The sequence below is a fragment of the Heloderma suspectum genome, chromosome 1, assembly GCF_057233095.1.
Source record: "Heloderma suspectum isolate Gila_16-S chromosome 1, 16-S_ref, whole genome shotgun sequence".
Classification (NCBI taxonomy): Eukaryota; Metazoa; Chordata; class Lepidosauria; order Squamata; family Helodermatidae; genus Heloderma; species Heloderma suspectum.
The window spans coordinates 31,576,059-31,595,475 of NC_139458.1; the positions used below are offsets into that span (position 1 = coordinate 31,576,059).

General features: G+C 44.6%; 1 protein-coding gene across 1 annotated transcript in view; it reads left to right on the forward strand.

Annotated features, from left to right (window-relative positions):
- Nucleotides 1-2,749: 2,749 nt before the first annotated feature.
- CLMN (calmin) overlaps nt 2,750-19,417 on the forward strand; it is a 115,401-nt gene continuing 98,733 nt past the window's right edge. The window contains exon 1 of the mRNA XM_084839778.1: nt 2,750-3,560. Within this exon, the coding sequence (XP_084695904.1) occupies nt 3,479-3,560 (82 nt within the window). The 5' untranslated portion in view covers nt 2,750-3,478. The remainder of the gene's footprint in view (nt 3,561-19,417) is intronic.

Consider the following 19,417-nt stretch of genomic DNA (forward strand, 5'->3'; position numbering starts at 1 on the left):
TCGGAGTGAATATGGTTATGATTGCACTGCACCACTGGTATCAACGGGGCTTTCGGGAGACTCATTCCTGATTATTCCTTCTGGTGCTGCATTAATACAGTAGCAGTGACCTGTTCCCATATGAAGGCTGTCATCCCATGCGCACTCACTAAACAGTAAGCTGCAGCCATCTTGGCGGGTCTTACAGCCAAATAAACTCGCACAGGACTGTGCTGCACATGTCTTCATGGCGCTTGACCATGCATTAAGCACGCTGACAAGACAGAGAAGCTATAAACTGCATAATTAAATATTTATTCCAATTACTAGTGGTCATTACTTATTTAACAGTGCTCAGGAAAATCTGGTTTTTGTTCTGTATGTCACCTCCTCCTCCACATTTGCTAAAAGAGGGCTGTCGATGAAGAATCTCAGAATAATGTTCCCGTTCTGCCTTATAGTTAGAGAACATCCTTATATCCTACCCAGATATCCTCCTCAGAGAGGCTCACCTGGTGCCTACATTGATTGTGCCCTTTCCAGCACCAGGTGAAGAGCCTTTTATTTTCCTAGGCATTTTAGGGTGCAATCCTATGCGTGTTTAGACAGAAGAAAGTCAGACTTTTCTCGGACAAAATAGGCATAGGATTGCACTCTTAGCCTTTTCGCTCTGTTAGTTTAAATCTGTCATTGTATTTTAAACCTCTGCATTGCTGCTAGGTTTTATTTCGGTTTTTACTTTTATACTGTAGTTTTGAACTTTTAAATTTATATTGTATTTTGTGCTGTATTTTGTGGTTTTCATTGTTGTGAACCACCCAGACAGCTTCGGTTATTGGGCAGTCTAGAAATGTAATTAAATAAATAAACAATATATCCTTGCTGGGAAAATGCACCCCCCCACACACACACACACCATGGCCACAGGTACTGTGAGAATTGCAGCTAAGCCCAGAGGGAACAAGGAATTTTGAGGGGATGGCAGGTGACATCAGAGTCCCTGCTAATAAAAATGTGGTAACGCTGCCTCCCTGTGAGCCCTGGCTCCACTACACCCAAAAGATGAGCAGAAGAAAAACTCACTATCCTGGTGTCAGTAGAAGGTAATCTCACCATGGCTGCTAGTCACACCACAATCCCTGCTTCTGCCATCTTCCCCAGCCCTGTTCCCTAACCCCTTACATGCACACTCACACCAAATATGTATGTTTTTAAATCCTCAGGCTGACACGTGCTCTCTGCACCTTCCAGAAATTTAGCTCCTTCCCCCCATGGCCTGAGGAAGGAGGAACAAATCTGAAAACTTTGGGTCAAATCCAGACAGCTGGCAAGGCTAACCAGGCTTGTGGATGAGATGTAGTTTCTCTCAGTGATGTCATGGGCACCAATTTGGATAGCGCCAGTTACATTCTCACAACTTTTCACACAGCACTCCCAACAGCAAAGCTAGTGTTAGTGTGGGGAACTGTGCAAAGCAAACTGGCAAAATCTTCCACTTTGGGTGATGGGAAAGAAATGCTCTTCCCTGGAGCAAATTTGGTTTGCCTGCAAAAAATGACTGATGATTGTGCATTCCTTTAAGATAATGAAACCATCATCAGGAAAGGCCCTGAGGTTTAGAAGCCCTGAAACAGTGTAACCAATCTCCCAAATTAGAACCATTTGATTGTGCCCTAAAGAATCTTTGCTTTTCCCCCAAAATAACCTGCTTCCACAGAATACTTAGGTACAGAGTTGTGTGAGAGTGCACCCTGTGTTAAACAGCAAAGGCCGTGCCTGCTACTCACTGAGAATTGACATCTGGATCTGGAAACTTCTCTGGTCCTGCCACCATCAGAGGCATATTTTGTAGGGACGCAAAAGAGGGCCTTCTCGGTGGCTGCTTCCAGGCTCTGGAACTTCTGCCTGCAGGCAAAGATATTTTCATCCAGGCAGGCATCTTAGCTAGTTTGTGGCTGAAGGGTTTTTTAATTGGCCGGGTGCTATCTATTTCTTTTATCATTGTGTTTTTATGGATCTTTTTGAATGTGATGTTTTAATCCAGATTTTGTTTTTTAGCCTGGTTTTTTTTTAAAAAAAATTGTTAGCCACCTTGAGTGCCATTTTTGGCTGAAAGGCGGGCTATTCAATCAATCAATCCTATCAAGTGCTAAATGAAACGGACAGAAAAAGGAGAGGTGGTTGGAGAAAACCAAGACAGAAAGCCAGTTAAGTGGGAGAGAAAAAATGACTGCTTCCCTCCCCTACTGCTGCTTGCAGGAGGCAAGACCAGAAGAACCCTTCTTGGAATTAACCGGTTTGCCCAAATTCTCTTTCAGGACATTCATATTTATTTCTGTTTGTTTTATGTTTCTGCTGGAGTCCTGGATGCTCCCAGAACCTCCAGGTGGGAGGGCTATAAACGCTTTTGCTCCTCCTCCGGCCTTCATCCCCTCCCTTCCTCCCTCCGTCTCTCTCTTTTTCTGCTCTGGAGGTTTTGATCTGTTCCCTGCGTTGGTTTCTTCCTCTCAGCCACTCACGTCTTGAAATCTCCAAGCTGGAATGCAGAGCTGCATATTTTTAAAAATAAAAAATATATGATAGTATTTATTTATTAGGTGTTTCTGCTGCTGGTAGAGGGAGGATCATGCTAATTAGAATATCCGCTTGGCTTTTCCAGAGTTTTGGAACGCCCCCCCCCCCACGCGCGCAGGTCCCTGCCGCCCACCCACCAATTGGCCACTGAAAAATGATTAATCGGATTAATTTTTATCCGGCTGCAGAGAGCGGGGGGGGGGGGCGGAGAGGAGGCGAGGCCGGGGCTGGGCTGGAGAGAGAGGCGTGTGAATGGGTGTCGGGTGTGAGCGTTCCGCGTCCTGCTTTGCAGTAAACATTAACCAGGTGCTGCGTGCGCGCATATATGTGCGTGTATGGGCGCTGTGTGTGTTTCTTGATGCTACTCCTACCCAAACCGTGAGAAAGATCACAAGATGCAACTTCGAAACCTCAGGCTTGACCTCCGTCTTTGAAAACCTTGATCCCACCGGCCGGTGGGGAAGGAGGAGGCGGAGGCGGGGGGTCTTGCCGTCCCAACGTATTTGGATTTTCCCCCACCCCAATACCCGCTTAGCTTGCGCGCTCCTCTTCCCCTCTGTGCTGCTGCCTGTGAGTGTGCATGCGAGGTCTTCTGGGGGCTTTCTGACCCACCCCCCTTATACCAATCCTGTGCGCTCAGTGGCTCGGAGCGTCCCCCCCTACCCACCCCCCCGAGCAACCTCGCCGCCGGCTCCTCTCTGTCCAACTCTTCTTCCTCTCCTCCTTCCCTTCTGGGCAAGCAGTTCCTGCCCCCCCCCTTCCCTTGCCTACTGATCGCTCTCTTTCTCCTCCTCTTCCTTCTCTTCCCCCTCATTTTTCTCCATTCTCCCTCCGTTTGAGTGTGTTTCGGGAGTAGGGGGTGCACTAAGGGGTCCCCCTCTTTTGCAGCCGTGGTGTTTCCATCCCCACCTCTGCCTGCTCCTTCATGGCTGGGAGCGAATGGGACTGGTTTCAGCGGGAGGAGCTGATCGGACAGATTAGCGACATCAGAGTCCAAAATCTCCAAGGTAAAATATATATATATATATGTATATACATTCCTTTCCCCCCCCCCTCTCCTCTCTATGTGTGCGTGCGTGCGCGCGCTTGTGCGCGCGTCTATACCCGAAAAGCGCGTCCCCCCTCCGGGTTTGGCTTTCAGATGGATTCGATTTGGGGACTTTAAACTCCGGCTCCTTTCCTCCTCCCCGCCCCCACCTAGTCTTAATTCCGTCTGTGCGTTTGAACGCTGTTTCCTTTTCACTTACTACTTTGATCTTCTGTGTTCGGAAGACAGGGGGGGGGGGAAGAGTGTGTGGCATTTTATATGTGTAGACGTCTAAGGATAAAATACCTGCCGCTAGAGCATGCAGAGAAATTGGGGCCGGGGGTGGGGTTGCGCTTCACTAGGTTAGGGTTGTGTGGAGGCCAAAGGTTTTGTTTTGGGTGATTTAATTAAAATAAAATACAGTAACTATTTGTTGTTTTCCCTTGGAACTCCTAGAAAGAAAGAGAAGACAGTCTATTTGTGCGTTGGTCTGATTTAACTTTTTTAAAGTTAAAAAATCAATCAATGTGCGGAATACCCAAAGCATAGGATGAAATCTATCCAAACTGATGGATAGAAGGTACAGCATGTTTCACTGGTGAAGTGAACCACTGGCCAATTTCTGGTAGGTCAAGCAAGGCACTTCTTAGGCAGGACATAACTGATTCAGGAGTACGTAACACAGATTAGTTGTGCGTTCGTGTCCCCATATCCCACTGTAACCAAGTGTAACTGGAAAATGTGTATACCCTATTGCTGCTTCCATCTCTTCTTTCCTCCTCCTGTCCCTGCTACTTCTGTTGTTTTTCCCTTTGTCAAATTTTAGATTGTGTGCTCCTTGGGACAGGGACCTCCCACTTGATCTTTTGTAAAGCGCCACTCACATTGATGGTGCTATATAATAAATCATAATGAATGTTACGTATGCAGTCTTGCTTTGTAAGTAAACACACGGTTAGACCAGGGGGACTTTAGTAACAAAAACAAAGAACCAAGCAGGCTGTCTAAGATGAAAGTTAGTTGACTCCTAATGTAGTAGATTCACAAGGCTGGATACTGTGATTTCAGAAATTCCCATGACAGGCACTCTTCTCTGCTCCTTCCCCTTTCTAAATCCTAGCCTGAAATGTTAGTATTAAGGAAATAAATGTGCCAGGACAGAGTTAACAAGGGCAAGGAAAGTTTTCTGAGATGTTGTGAAAGGTTGTTCCTTACAGTCAGTCCTTGCTTCCTCCACCGCATCATGTTGATGAACAAATAATTTCACATGCCTCTCACTGGACAAGTGGAAAAGTCAATTAAAAGTGTACCTGTGAGCAGAAAACAGATTGTTAACATCTAGAACCAACATGATCACAAGAAGATCAGTATATGATAATCTCTAGGAGGAGTTTGTAGGTGAATTCACAAATCATTATTCATGGGATAGCTGAAGAAACTGGTTTAAAAAAACATAAGTATGTGACATTACTATGATGGCTTTTCAAAAAGGATTTTGGGGAATGAATAACTTTCAGAAATGGGAAGCGATAAGCTTAAAACATGTTGCTCTGACTGTGCGAATGTAGTTGGGGAGAGCTGGAGACTACTGAAGCTATGTTTACAAGTATGAACACACCAATGGCAGTGCATGCCCTGCTTTCCAGAATACCTTTATTCCCAGATCAGAAGACAGGGGTATTTTTATTTTAATAGTGGGAATATTCCCATAATCATGGGGTGGGGGGGTTGTGTAGAGGAGCCACGCTGTAAGGAAGAGTACAGGAACCACCATGTACACACCCCACCCATCACTGCAGAACCATGCAGGGCAGAGTGATTCCCTGACCCATTCCCATCCTTTGGTTCCCTCATTGTCCTCCCACTGCTGTGGCCACGTATCCCAGCAGCTACCACTGTGGGAACGGGGTCACCCTGGCCGCTCCAGCTGTTGCTATGCGACCATGACCACAGAATTTGGCCACGTAGGCTAGAGCTTCCCTGGAAGTTCTGGGTGCTCTAGGCAGCTGTCTCTCTGGTCACCTGGTTTTCTCTATGGAATGCCAGACAGATGACATGGGAAGCCACCCAGGAGCCCCATACCCACTGTGCAGAGGGTGCGTAATAAGGGTGGGTAACTTACTGATCGTGGTTGGGCAAAACACCCCCCACACGGCATGCTAAGCTACCGTGGTTCGCTCTGTGGCCCATGATGGGCTAGCGTGTTGTGTGTGTGTGTGTGTGTGTGTGTGTGTGAGAGAGAGGGGGGGGGTTGGGCGGTGGATTGCTGGAAGTTATTTTATATAGAATGTGCTCAGCAATAACTAATAGTGATGATGATCTCAAACTTTATGCAAGCCCTGACTGACTCCTCTGGACCACTTGTTATCAAGGGCTGTTTTAAAGGAGGGGTTGTCCAAAGCCTTGTGTTTGTCATTCCACCATCTGTAGTGGAACATCAAATAAGGCTTGTACACCCACAGTTGGGATTCAGACATTACTGTTTCAAGGTTGTTCTATAATATTTCAACACCTGGTGAAGGGGAAGATGGCCCTACCAGTAAGGGAGGGACTGTAGCTCAGTGGTAGGCCACATGCTCTGTATGCAGAGGGCCCCAGGTTCAATCCTGGACATCTCCAGGTGGGGCTGGGAAAGGCTCCTGTCTGAATACCCCAAAGAGCTGCTGCCAGTCATTGTAGACAAGACTGAGGTAGACAAGGCTGGCCGTACCATTAGGCAGAGTGAGGCTGCTGCCTCAGGTGGACAGTTGTAGCAACCCTCCAACCATTCCTCCCAGCCATTCCTCTGTCTTGGAAGAAAGCCTGTCTGGCATCCCCTACACTAGCCTGCTGCCTTCAGGTATGATGGCAGATGCTGTTCCCAGGGTTAAAGTAAGATTCAAATACCAGTCTAGTTGGCCTCGGTACAAGAATGGAGGAAGGGGTGAGGGATGACACACCATTTTGTCCTTTGCCTTTGGCAGCAAATTGTCTTGGGCTGGCTCTGGAGCTAGAGGACCAATGGCTTGACTTTGTATAAGGCAGTTTCTTGTGTTCACATTGATTTAAAAAAAAAAAAAGGTTGGTTGTCCTCTTTAGACCTTGAGAACCAGTAGAACCTGGATGCTAACAGAAGACATTTCCATATGACCTGAATGGAAGCTTAGAGGCAGCTGCTTGGCCTGTGATCTTGTGCATGATGCAATTTGACCTAGATGCTGCTTCTCCATAAAATCTCTGTTCCTTAGCCACCTCAAATAACAATCCCTGTCTTACATGAATAAGGTGTTTTAGGGTGTTTCATCCACATGTCTTTCTGACCACCTTCATTATTCTCAGTTCAGTGTTCGTAATAATCTTTTCTCTCTCTCTCTCTCTCTCTCTCTCTCTCTCTCTCACTCTCACACACATACTCTCTCTCTCTCTCTCTCTCTCTCTCATTTATTTATTTATTTAAAGTAGAATCATAGAATAGTAGGGTTGGAAGGGGCCTATATTGCCATCGAGTCCAAGCCCCTGCTCAATGCAGGAATCCAGGTCAGAGCATCCCTGACAGATGGCTGTCCAGCCTCGTCTTGAATGCCTCCAGTGTGGGAGAGCCCACCACCTCCCCAGGTAATTGGTTCCATTGTCGTATTGCTCTAACAGTCAGGAAGTTTTTCCTGATGTTCAGCCAGAATCTGACTTCCTGTAACTCGAGCTCATTATTCCATGTCCTGCACTCTGGGATGATCGAGAAGAGATCCTGGCCTTCCTCCCTGTGACAATCTTTCAAGTACTTGAAGACTGCTATCATATCTCCCCTCAGTCTTCTCTTCTCAAGGCTAAACATGCCCAGTTCTTTCAGTCTCTCTTCATAGGGCTTTGTTTCCAGTCCCCTGATCATCTTTGTTGCCCTCCTCTGAACCCTCTCCAGTTTGTCTGCATCCTTAAAGTGTGGTGCCCAGAACTGGACACAGTACTCCAGATGAGGCCTAATCAGTGCTGAGTAGAGGAGAACTAGTACTTTCCGGGATTTGGAAGCTATGCTTCTATTAATGCAGCCCAAAAGAGCATTTACCTTTTTTGCAGCCACATCACATGGTTGGCTCATATTCAGCTTGTGATCGACAACAATGCCAAGATCCTTCTCGCTTGTAGTGTGGTTGAGCCATGTATTCCCCATCTTGTAACTGTGCATTTGGTTTCTTTTTCCTACGTGCAGAACTTGGCATTTATCCCTATTAAATGTATTAATAAAGTATTTATATACCTTATATATTTATATACAAAGATTTCAGAGTGGTGAACAACAAGGTAAAAGAGTAAAACCCTGTAATTAAAACAATTAAAACCTTTTAAAAGAACAGATTCTGGACTTAATAAACTGCAGCTGGTCACTCAGGGAAGGCCTCTTGAAATAACAATGTCTTCAGGAGGTGCCTGAACACTCTGTATACATGTAAACATATTCTGGATTCAAAGGGAACCAAATAAAAGGGAGGCTATTAATTGCAACAAATCATGTTGGCTGTATATTACCTCCATCATAAGAGGCAGTATATCTCTGAATATCAGTTATGGTGGGGGGACACACACATGATCAGGATGGTGCTAATGTATTGATGTCTTCCTTGTGGGCTCCCCATTGGGGCTTCTTGATAGCCACTGTGGGAACAGAATGCTGGACTCACCAAACTTTGGTGTGATCCAACAGGGCTCTCCTCATGTTTTAAGGCTGCTGTATTCATTTGCTACAGGTGTCTCCATTCCAGATACCATATTTCCTTAGGATAATGTGTGTGTTGCTGGGGAACATGGGCAGGAGGGTGCTATTGCACTCATGTCATGCTTTTGGACTTCTCGTAGGCATCTGGTTAGCACTGTGGGAGCAGAATGCTGGACTTGATAGGTCTTTGGTCTGATCCAGCAGGATATTTCTTGTGTTCAAGTTGACAACCTGTGATCTTTTCAGGGTTGGTAGACTCTTTTGGCTCACTTTGAAAATGTAAACAAATAATGGATGTGCAAATGAACCCTGAATGTATCTTACAGCTGTTCTGAGAAAGCTACCCTTGCTTTGATTGAGACCTCTTTAGTTCCATGGATGGAGTTACCCTAGAAGATCAGAATTATGTGTAAATGCTTCGGGCTTCTTCTGTTTGATGGTTTTGTGGTTTTGTCAGCTTGTGAGCTCCAATCTCCAGCCTTGCTTTCTCACCCCCAAGACAGTGTATTTCCTGAAAAATACACTTAGCCTGGAGTATTTACTGTCAAGAATGGCTATAATGTTCCTGAGATGGAACAGCTAGTCATGCAGGATTCAATCTGAAACATTCTTACTTGGAAAAAAGCCCCAGTGAACTCTGTGGGACTTCTTCTTTTTTTCAAGAACAGACATTGAATTAGGCTCTTAGTCCAGAAATGTTAAACAACATGGTTTTAAGGTAGTGTAAGCCTATCGTTTTAGCAGAACTAACTTGCCATTGTATCAGTCTGGTTTTGTTTAATTGCGTTTCTGTATCAAACTGTATGCTGGCAATGCCAGGAATGACCTTGAGGCCTAGTTCAAAGGTAAGGTAGGAGATTGAACAGAAGATTGTATCCAGTGGTGTCTGCTCACTAGTGAAATGGACACTGCTGGCGGAAGAGATTCTTTCTGTTGCCAGATTTGCTGGTGGAGTCCAGACAAAAGTAAATGGAGATGAATGGAGTTGTGCAGTCATTGGTAATTATTTTATGTATATTTTACCCTGTGTTTCCTCTGCTTGTAGAGGCGCTCAAAGCAGCTTAGAAGATTTAATGAAAAGTCAGAATTAAAATAACAATGATCCATAGAATTAAAATAATAAAATAGGTAACGTGACAATAATTACAAACCGCATTCAACAAAGAAAGACAACCAATAAACAATACTTAAGAACTTAAACACCAAAAGAGTTAAAAGCTTGGTGAAAGGGAAAAGTCTTCAAGCGTTGGCAAGAACATGAGTAAAGCTGAGGGCAAAGTAAGTTCTTGCCTAAGGGGTTGCTGACTTTGGATAACGTAAGTGTAACTTCTGGATAAATTGTAGTTATTTGTTATGAACCACCAGACTGCTGTCAGGGCAAGGCAAACCACAGTTGGCCCAGAGCAGCAATTGTTTGGTGACAACAAGGCATGAAAACTTGCTGATTGTGCAAAATTATGCATGGTGTGGATCACGTGGATAGGAAGACATTTTTCTCCATCTCTCATAATCCCATAAAGCTGATTGGTGGGAGATTCAGGACAGATAAATGGAAGTATTTCTTCACACAGCACATAGTGAAACGATGGAATTTGCTACCACAAGATGTAGTGATGGCTGCCAGTTTGGATGTCTTCAAAAGGTGATTGGAGAAATTCATGGAGGAGAAGGCTATCGATGGCTACTAGTCCTGATGGCTATATGCTACCTCCTGTATCAGAGGCAGCATGCCTATGTACACCAGGTGCTGGGGAAAACAACCAGGACGGTGCTATTGCATTCATGTCCTACTTGTGGGTTTCTGGTTGGCCACTGTGTGAACAGAATTGTGGACTAGATCTCGCATGGCTGTTATTATGCTCTTAGTGTAGGTAATAATAGCTGACTGGTAGGATAGGAAGTAACTCAGGCAGCCTGATCTGATGTTTGTTTGTTCAGAAGTAAGTTCTTAAAGGCGTACTAGTTGAGTCTAGCCATCTGGATGTGAAGTGAACTTTTAAAACAAGCACACATTTTGGGCTGGGGGTGGAGTCATGAAGAAGTGTTGAGTCAGTTTGTTCTAATGCCAAATAAACTGATAATGAGCTATGAGGTTAGAGCTTAACCCTGTCAACGTTGCCTTACAGGAGAGTCTAGTAGTAGATTTCAAAAGGGTCAGCCACAAAGTATGTAGAGTGCTTGGAGAAATCTGCTTGGCTTACAGGAGTCAATCTCAACAGAATTTGTCTCACGATCTGAGGAAAATGGGGGTCCTTATAATGAAGTGCTGCAGAGTGATTTAAGGGACAAATGACATATTGATTGTTTTGTCCACTCTGCCTGTACATTGGTTAATGCAGAAGCAAAACTGTATTGACTTCCATTTTCGTTCATTCAGTACAGATAAAATATTTCCCCAAAAAAGTTATATTTGCTCATCTTCAGCAGGCCTGAGTTGGCAAGGACTGTGCCAGCTAAAGTAACAATAAAAGAGCTTTGGTGTGCGGGGATGGAAAAACAATTTATTTAATGTACCCCTTCCCAGTCTTTTTAATCACTAATTGACATTAAGCTGAAGCATAGCTGCACCTTGAATTAAAATAATAGGTTTGGGATTACATTCCATTATCATTAGGCACAGGGAGCAACTATTGTTGATATGACAGCGAGGCATACAAAGGAAATAGTTGCAGCTAATGGGAAGTGGTGTAATTTCTGCTCTGTAACATCTTCTACCATTTTACAGAGGAGAAATGGTAGATTAATTTTATACTCACACCAGTCCTAAGCACACTTAATTTTAGGAAGCAAGTTCCATTGAACTCAAAGGCATTTGAGATTGTGCTGCATGTGAAAAGTGGCATTAACCTCAGTGCACACTTACCTGGGAGAAAACTTCATTGAATACAGTGGGACTAATTTCTGAATAAACCTGCACAGGATTGTGCTGTTAATATATCAGTGAGCGAGCCTCTTTTATGGTGTTGGTTAGGAAGTGCACAGCACTTTCCTAGTTACATGGCATATACTTGAATTGTGCGTGGGAACACGTATAAAAATCATTATGCGCTAGCAAAGTTGTTAGGTTCAGGCTTCATCTACATCACAAGCTCATAGACTTAAATTCAGTGTTGCATGAGTGGACTTCCTCTTGCTCTCCCTCCCCACTGCAGCCCCCTTGCCCCCCCAATCTGCTCTAGAGGGTTCCCCAATGCTCTGAAAGAGGATTGATGGTGGGTGCAGCAGGCTGCAGGAGAGAGGAGAAACTCTTTCCACCGGTGGTTTCCATTCCACTGGCAGATGGCCGAGGTTGGATACAAGCCATTATAGCTGCTTAAAAAAATTCTTAACGAATTTTAGGAGATACAGATGTTTTGGAAAATTACATACATATCAGCATTCATCTGTAAACTAAAAATACAGTATATGAAAGAAGGGCCTATTGTGCTGAAACAAACATTCAATTTTTATGATATTGATAATATTTGCATGCATCTATTCTGCTGAGAATAATTCTTATTCCAATATGTGCTAAATTTTCTCCAAACTTCCACAAAGTATCATACCATTATCCTTGCATTGGCATGTCAATACTGGCTGGTAATTAGCACATCATCACTTATATTCTGTATTCTATGCTGTTTCGTTGTCACTGCTGTTTTCACAATTCTTATTTTGTGCCGGAAGCATTCTTGCTTCAGCTAATTATCTACCCACTGGTGGTGATCGTTCTTCCTCTTTGCATGGTTTCTGAGATCATTCAATAATACGCTCTGTGGCATCTTCTGTTCTAGAGCCTGTTCCATTTCCTGGAAATGTTATTAAAGAAATAACATTTACAACGTTATACCTCTATTGTTGTAAATATTACACTATCACAGGATGCATGAAAAACAAGCATCTATAACATGGTATTATACTTAGGGCCTCCTGCATGCAAAGCATACCATTGAGTTACAGGGCCTTTTCACGTGTGCATGGGAGGAGGGTGGCTAAGGGAACTACGGAGGGGGGAGGTTAGCGGAACAACGACATGACCGGGCCCATCACATGACCGGGAACCATGTGGCACCGCTATCCCCCCTTCTGCCGTAGTTACCAGGTGAGCTTACCTGAGTAGTTAGGGCATATCCCGACATCCTCTGTGGTGAGAACAGGCTCCCAGTGGCCGCTCCAGCATGCCGAATGTCTACGTGACCATAAGTCCATGGATGCTCTAGCCAGTGGATGCTCTAGCCGACAGACTCTATGGTGGTGGCCTGGAAGTCCTCCAGAACCTGTTTAAGCCACCAGGGAGCTGGTCAGATGACACAGTTTTCTCCCTCCACACAACACACTAAGCTACTGTTGTTACCAGAAATTCCCCAACCACCACGGCATAGTGTGACATCTGAACAGGCCCACAGCATCACCCCCAAAAGATAGGAGAACTCATAGGCTTCCATCTACCCCGCATGGCAAGCATGGGCCTTGAACTCATGACTCACTATGATGAGCACTATGCACTGACAAACTGAGCTAGCATGGAGTGTCTGTCAGTAGTTGACTGAATGATCCTAATGTCATAAAGCAGTGGTTGTAGGCCCTCCAGATGTTTTGGACTACAACTCCCATGATCCCTGACCATGGGCTATGCTGGCTGAGGCTGATGGGAGATGTAGTCTAAAACATCTGGAAAGCCCCAGATTGCTTACACCTCTCATGGTGCTGGGGTAGGCAGAAGTGTTACCCAGTGGCTGTGTTTGCACAAAACGCTAAGCTGGAATGGTTGAGTATTCTGGCTGAGTGGTAATGAGCAGCATGGTCATGCGTACTGCCTAATTGCTCCTCCTGCAAGCGGGAGCAGCTAAAGTAACCAGAACCTTACCTGGCTTAGCGTTTTGTTTGGCTGCAGCAATGTCTTTGATGAGGTGCTCAGATTCTACAGACGGGAAGGCAGATGTGTCTAAGGATAGAGAGATAGATGTAGCAGGAACACAGGAAGCAATGCAGTAGGGGCCTGTGAAGGCAACAGACCAAGAGAAGCAGGGCTGCTATGATAGGAGGATTGGGAGGAGCTGTCTGAAAGCAACTAAAAGGTGGTGGTGGGGAAAGTATTGTGTGTGTGTGTGTGTGTGTGTGTGTGTAATGGGAAGTGCGGACAGAGGAGAGGTAAGCATGACCCAGAGATACAGGAGTAAAGAAAGCTGAATTTCACTCACTGGTCTGAAATAACCAGCAAAATAATTGACTGCAAGTTTATTTCGAATGATCTCTTGCAGTGGCTTTTATATTAATAGCATTTATATGCCACCTTATTTGTTAAAAGGCCATCAAGGCGGTGTGTGGTTTTGAAACCATGTCCCCAGGGACCCTTGGTGTTGCATTGATGTAGTCCTGAAAAACTTCCATGAGAAGCTTCACATTGGCAGCAAGCGTCCTGAAAGGCATCTTGCCCTGCCAGTCTTCCACTGCAAGGCTCAGCCACAGGGTAGCGCTGGGTGTGTTCTAGGTTATATTTACAGTTCAGGTGGGGCAAAGGTGAGGTGCGATGGTTAAAATGTGACGTGGGTCTAGGCTCAAGAAACGCCACAGGGACAGAGAGAAAGCTTTGTAAAGTTACATCCTCCCCGTAACGTAGAGTAGCTTCTGTGATGTAAAATCTAACATTTGGTAATAGTGTGTGTGTGTGTGTGTGTGTGTAGTTGAAAATTGAATTTGATCCCAAGTTTGTACTAAGCTGGATATAAGTTATGTCTGTTCTTGCGCATGATTGATTGAGGGACTCATTAGACTCACAGCCTTCTCCAGTCTTGTGCCCCTGCCCAGATGTTTTGGACCACAACTCCCAGCATTCCTGACCATTGGCCATGCTGGCTGGGGCTGATAGGAGGTAAAGTCCCAAACATCTGGAGGGCACCAGATTGGGAATTAGAATCTAAACAAAAAGATGAAAATACAATTCCAGAACAGTAATGGTGACTGGCTGTAGCCAAATATTGCCCTGGGTTGATAGAGACTAACGGGTTTTAATGCATAATGTGTTCTCATAGGCAAAAGCCTACATAATCAGGTGTGATGTAATGGACCTGGTACAGCAGTCATCCAGTTAAACATCCAATCTGTTTTTCCACCCAATATAATGTATGATCTCAGTGCAACAGTGGGGTTTTGAAGGGGCACAGAATGTTTGCTGTGCTCTTACTGAAGTCCACAGGGAATTTTGCTATTGATTTTGTTTTTAAGAGAGGGCAGGGCTTGAAAGCTCCAATTGCTCCAGAGCCAAAAGCAACTTCTGCTGCTGTAGTGTGTTCCACAGCAGAGCTGCTGAAGGTATAATGCTACAGCCTGACATAGGTCTTCTGAACTCTTTTTTTTTTACAAGCGTTTCACGAGGACTTCTCAAACTTAGGGAAATTCTTCTTGACCAAGTTTAAAAACAATAACAATAATACGCCTTGGCCTTCCCCAAATATAATACATGGACAAATCTTTAGAAAGCTTACTTGACGGGAATACAGTTTGGATCTATGTTTGTGGGTAGAGTAAAAGGCAACAAAGAAAGATATGGTTTGCAACCCATGGCTTGCCTAAAATGGCTTCAGCTAAATATCATCATGTTCTGAGTCTTTTGGAGAAGAGCACATGCTCTACGTGCGCGAGGTCTCAGGATCAATCCATCTCCAAGTAGGACTGAGAAAGACCCCTGTTTGACACCTTGGAGTGCCTCTGCCACATTACTGGGCTGGATGGATCTATGGACTGACTTGGTATAAGGCAGCTTCATATGTTGTTATTCACCAAATAGTTCTTTGCCTTTATGACTTACATGCACTTATAGTCACCACACTTCCTTTGGAAGCTATGTAACATTACAGAGGAATTTCAGATGTACTGGCTTTCAGACATGGGCATTGTCTGCAGTTGGCATTACCCTGCGACCTTGACTCATGAATCAGTTTTGGTTCCAGAAGGCACAGCCTGAGAAGCTACCAGGAATGTTGCTAAAGTTCTGAACTGCCATGGAGGCACAGATTCCAGAGAGTATATGTACTTCCTCCTTGATTACATTAAAGGGAGTTGTTCCCTGTAACTGCGGAAACATGCAAATGCCTGACCTCCGCCCAGCCAAGGTACCCATGAGAGTACCTTGGAAGTGGCCAACCTAAAGGTCTGGCAAGAAAAAAAATGGCCCAATCCTGAAGTGTCCCCAACTCCCAGACAAGGCCAAGCACCTCCTGAGCACCCTTGAATGACCCCTTTTGTTTCGAGTGCTGTATTGCTATAGCTTTGTATAGCCAGCTAGATGTCAATTAACCACAGAGCAAGAAACTTCTCTGAGCTTTCTATTCATTCCCCAGAACCAAACTATTGTTCCTTCTATTTTGACCCATCCTGGCCTCTGAGACATGGAGCTCTCTGTCCCTTTTGTTTTGAACCCTATCACTGCCTTCGAATTAGGGCAGTCAGTGTTCATTCTTTCTGCTTGGGCATTCCTGATGCTGGTGGCATTGAGAATAAGGGAGAATTTATGGTGCAATCCTATGCATGTTCAGACAGAAAAAAGTCCTAACTTCCAGCATGCCCCACCCAGCAAGGCTGGCTGGAGGGATTCTGCGAGCTGTAAGACATTTTTCTGTCTAAACGTGCATAGGATGGCACCCTTAGTCTTCAAGAGTGGCTTGAGGGCTTATGCCCAATTTTGAGTTTGAGAAATCTGAGCATAGTCCATGCTCACTGCATTTTTCTAACCTTTGGCAACCAACCAGGAAGTAAAGTCCTTTGGGTTCTCCTTCCTCCAAAATCAAGTAATAATAGCCTTTCTTGCTCTATTCCTTTTCCTTTCCTCCTAAATCTATTGATTTCTGCCCTTGCTGCCCACCACAATTAGCAGCACCTGAGCTCCCTTGATTGTATAGCCTTCTAGTCCCTGCTCTACCACTTCCATAGCACCAGCTTCCAGTCCTTATTTGGCAAATGCTAATTTCCCCAGTCTCTGTCTTTACCATTTACCTCTATCTTTTAGTTAGGCCTATTAGAATTAGTGGCCCATGTGCTAAGGAGTGGGTATACCAAGCAAGCCCTTTTTCTCTTCTGTAACAAATGTGCATGTGGGTGTTTTGAGAACAAAATCTGTAAAAAATAAAGTCTGTGCTTTTTGACTTTAATGAGCATTTGAGCTAATTTCCCCTAAAAAGCTAATTTAGAAGTAGCTATTCCCCACTTTCCCCTTCATGGATCACTGCCTTGTTGTGGCGAAGGGGCTTGCATAACTCAATGAAGCCATAAGCTATGCCGTGCAGGGCCACCCAAGACGGACAGGTCATGGTAGAGAGTTCTGACAAAATGTGGTCCACTGGAGAAGGAAATGGCAACCCACTCCAGTATTCTTGCCAAGAAAACCCCATGGAACGTATCACAAGGCTAAAAGTTATGACGCCGGAAGATGAGCCCCTCAGGTCGGAAGGTGTCCAATATACTACTGGGGAAGAGCAGAGGGAATTTCCAAGTAGCGCCAGAAAGAGTGAAGTGGCTGGGCCAAAGCCGAAAAGACACTCAGCTGTGGATGTGTCTGGTGGTGAAAAGAAAGTCTGATGTTGTAAAGAACAATATTGTTTAGGAACCTGGAATGTCAGATCAATGAATCAAGGTAAGCTGGAGGTGGTCAAACATGAAATGGCAAGATTGAACATCGACATCTTGGGAATCGGCAAATTAAAATGGACAAGCATGGGCGAATTTAATTCAGGTGACCATTATATCTACTACTTTGGGCAAGAATCCCATAGAAGAATGGAGTAGCACTCATAGTCAACAAAAGGGTGGGAAAAGCAAGTACTGGGGTACAATCTCAAAAACGATAGAATGATCTCAGTACGAATTCAAGGCAAACCATTCCACATCACAGTAGTTCAAGTCTATGCCCCAACCACTGAGGCCGAAGAAGCTGAGGTTGATCGGTTCTATGAAGACCTACAACACCTTCTAGAACTCACACCAAAAAAAGATGACCTCTTCATCATAGGGGATTGGAATGCTAAAGTAGGAAGTCAAGAAATCACCGGGATAACAGGCAAGCATGGCCTTGGTGTACAAAATGAAGCAGGACAAAGGCTAATAGAGTTTTGCCAAGAGAACACGCTGATCATAGGAAGCACTCTTTTCCAACAGCACAAGAGGCGACTCTACACATGGACATCACCAGATGGTTAATATCGAAATCAGATTGATTATGTCCTTTGCAGCCAAAGATGGAGAAGCTCCATACAGTCAGTAAAAACAAGACCTGGAGCTGACTGTGGCTCAGATCATGAGCTGCTTCTTGCAAAATTTCGGCTTAAATTGAAGAACGTAGGGGAAACCACTAAACCATTCAGGTATGACCTAAATCATATCCCTTATGAATATACAGTGGAGGTGAGGAATAGATTTCAGGGATTAGATCTGATAGACAGAGTGCCTGAGGAACTATGGACGGAGATCCGTAACATTGTTCAGGAGGCAGCAACTCAATCCATCCCAAAGAAAAAGAAATGCAAGAAAGCCAAGTGGCTGTCTGATAAGGCTTTACAAGTAGCTGAGGAAAGAAGGGAAGTGAAAAGCAAGGGAGAAAGGGGAAGATATATCCAACTGAATGCAGAGTTCCAGAGAATAGCAAGGAGAGACAAGAAGGCCTTCTTACATGAACAATGCAAAGAAATCGAGGAAAACAACAGAATGGGAAAGACTAGAGATCTTTTCAAGAAAATTGGAGATCTCAAGGGAACGTTTTGTGCAAAGACGGGCATGATAAAGGACAAAGAAGGCAGAGACCAAACAGAAGCAGATGAGATTAAAAAGAGGTGGAAAGAATACACAGAAGAACTATACAGGAAAGATCTTAATGTCCCTGATAGCCATGATAGTGCTGTCACTGAACTTGAGCTGGACATCCTAGACAGTGAAGTCAAGTGGGCCTTAGGAAGCATTATTAACAGCAAAGCTAGTGGAGATGACAGTATTCCAGCTGAGCTATTTAAGATCCTAAAAGATGATGCTGTTAAAGTGCTGCACTCAATATACCAACAAATTTGGAACACTCAACAGTGGCCACAAGACTGGAAAAGGTCAGTTTACATTCCAATTCCAAAAAAGGGCAATGCCAAAGAGTGTTCAAACTACCGTACAATTGTGCTCATTTCACATGCCAGCAAGGTTATGCTCAAAATCCTACAAGCTAGGCTTCAGCACCATGTGAACCAAGAACTACCGGAAGTACAAGCTGGGTTTCGAAGAGGCAGAGGAACTAGAGATCAAATGGCCAACGTTCGCTGGATCATGGAGGAAGCAAGAGAATGCCAGACAAACGTCTATTTCTGCTTCATTGACTATGCTAAAGCCTTTGATTGTGTGGATCACAACAAACTGTGGCAAATTCTTAAAGAGATGGGAGTACCAGACCACCTTACCTGACTCCTGAGAAACCTGTATGAGGGACAAGAAGCAACAGTAAGAACCGGACATGGAACAACTGATTGGTTCAAAATTGGGAAAGGAGTACGACAAGGCTGCATATTGTCGCCCTGCTTATTTAATTTATATGCAGAGTACATCATGAGAAACGCCGGGTTGGATGAATCACAGGTCGGAATTAAGATTGCCAGGAGAATTATCAACAACCTCAGATATGCAGACGATACTACCCTAATGGCAGACAGCGAAGAGGATCTAAAGAGCCTCTTGTTGAGGGTGAAAGTGGAGAGTGCAAAAGCTGGTTTGAAACTCAACATTAAAAAAACGAAGATCATGGCATCTGGCCCCATCACTTCCTGGCATATAGAAGGGGAAGAAATGGAAGCAGTGACAGATTTTACTTTCTTGGGCTCCAAGATCACCGCAGATGGTGACTGTAGCCATGAAATTAAAAGGCACTTGCTCCTTGGGAGGAAAGCTATGGCAAACCTAGACAGCATAGTAAGAAGCAGAGACATCACCTTGCCAACAAAGATTTGTATAATCAAAGCTATGGTTTTCCCAGTAGCAACGTGTGGCTGTGAGAGCTGGACTATAAGGAAGGCGGAGCGCCGAAGAACTGATGCCTTCGAACTGTGGTGCTGGAGAAGACTCTTACGAGTCCCCTGGACTGCAAGGAGGTCAAATCAGTCCATCCTAAAGGAAATCAACCCTGAGTGCTCATTGGAAGGACAGATACT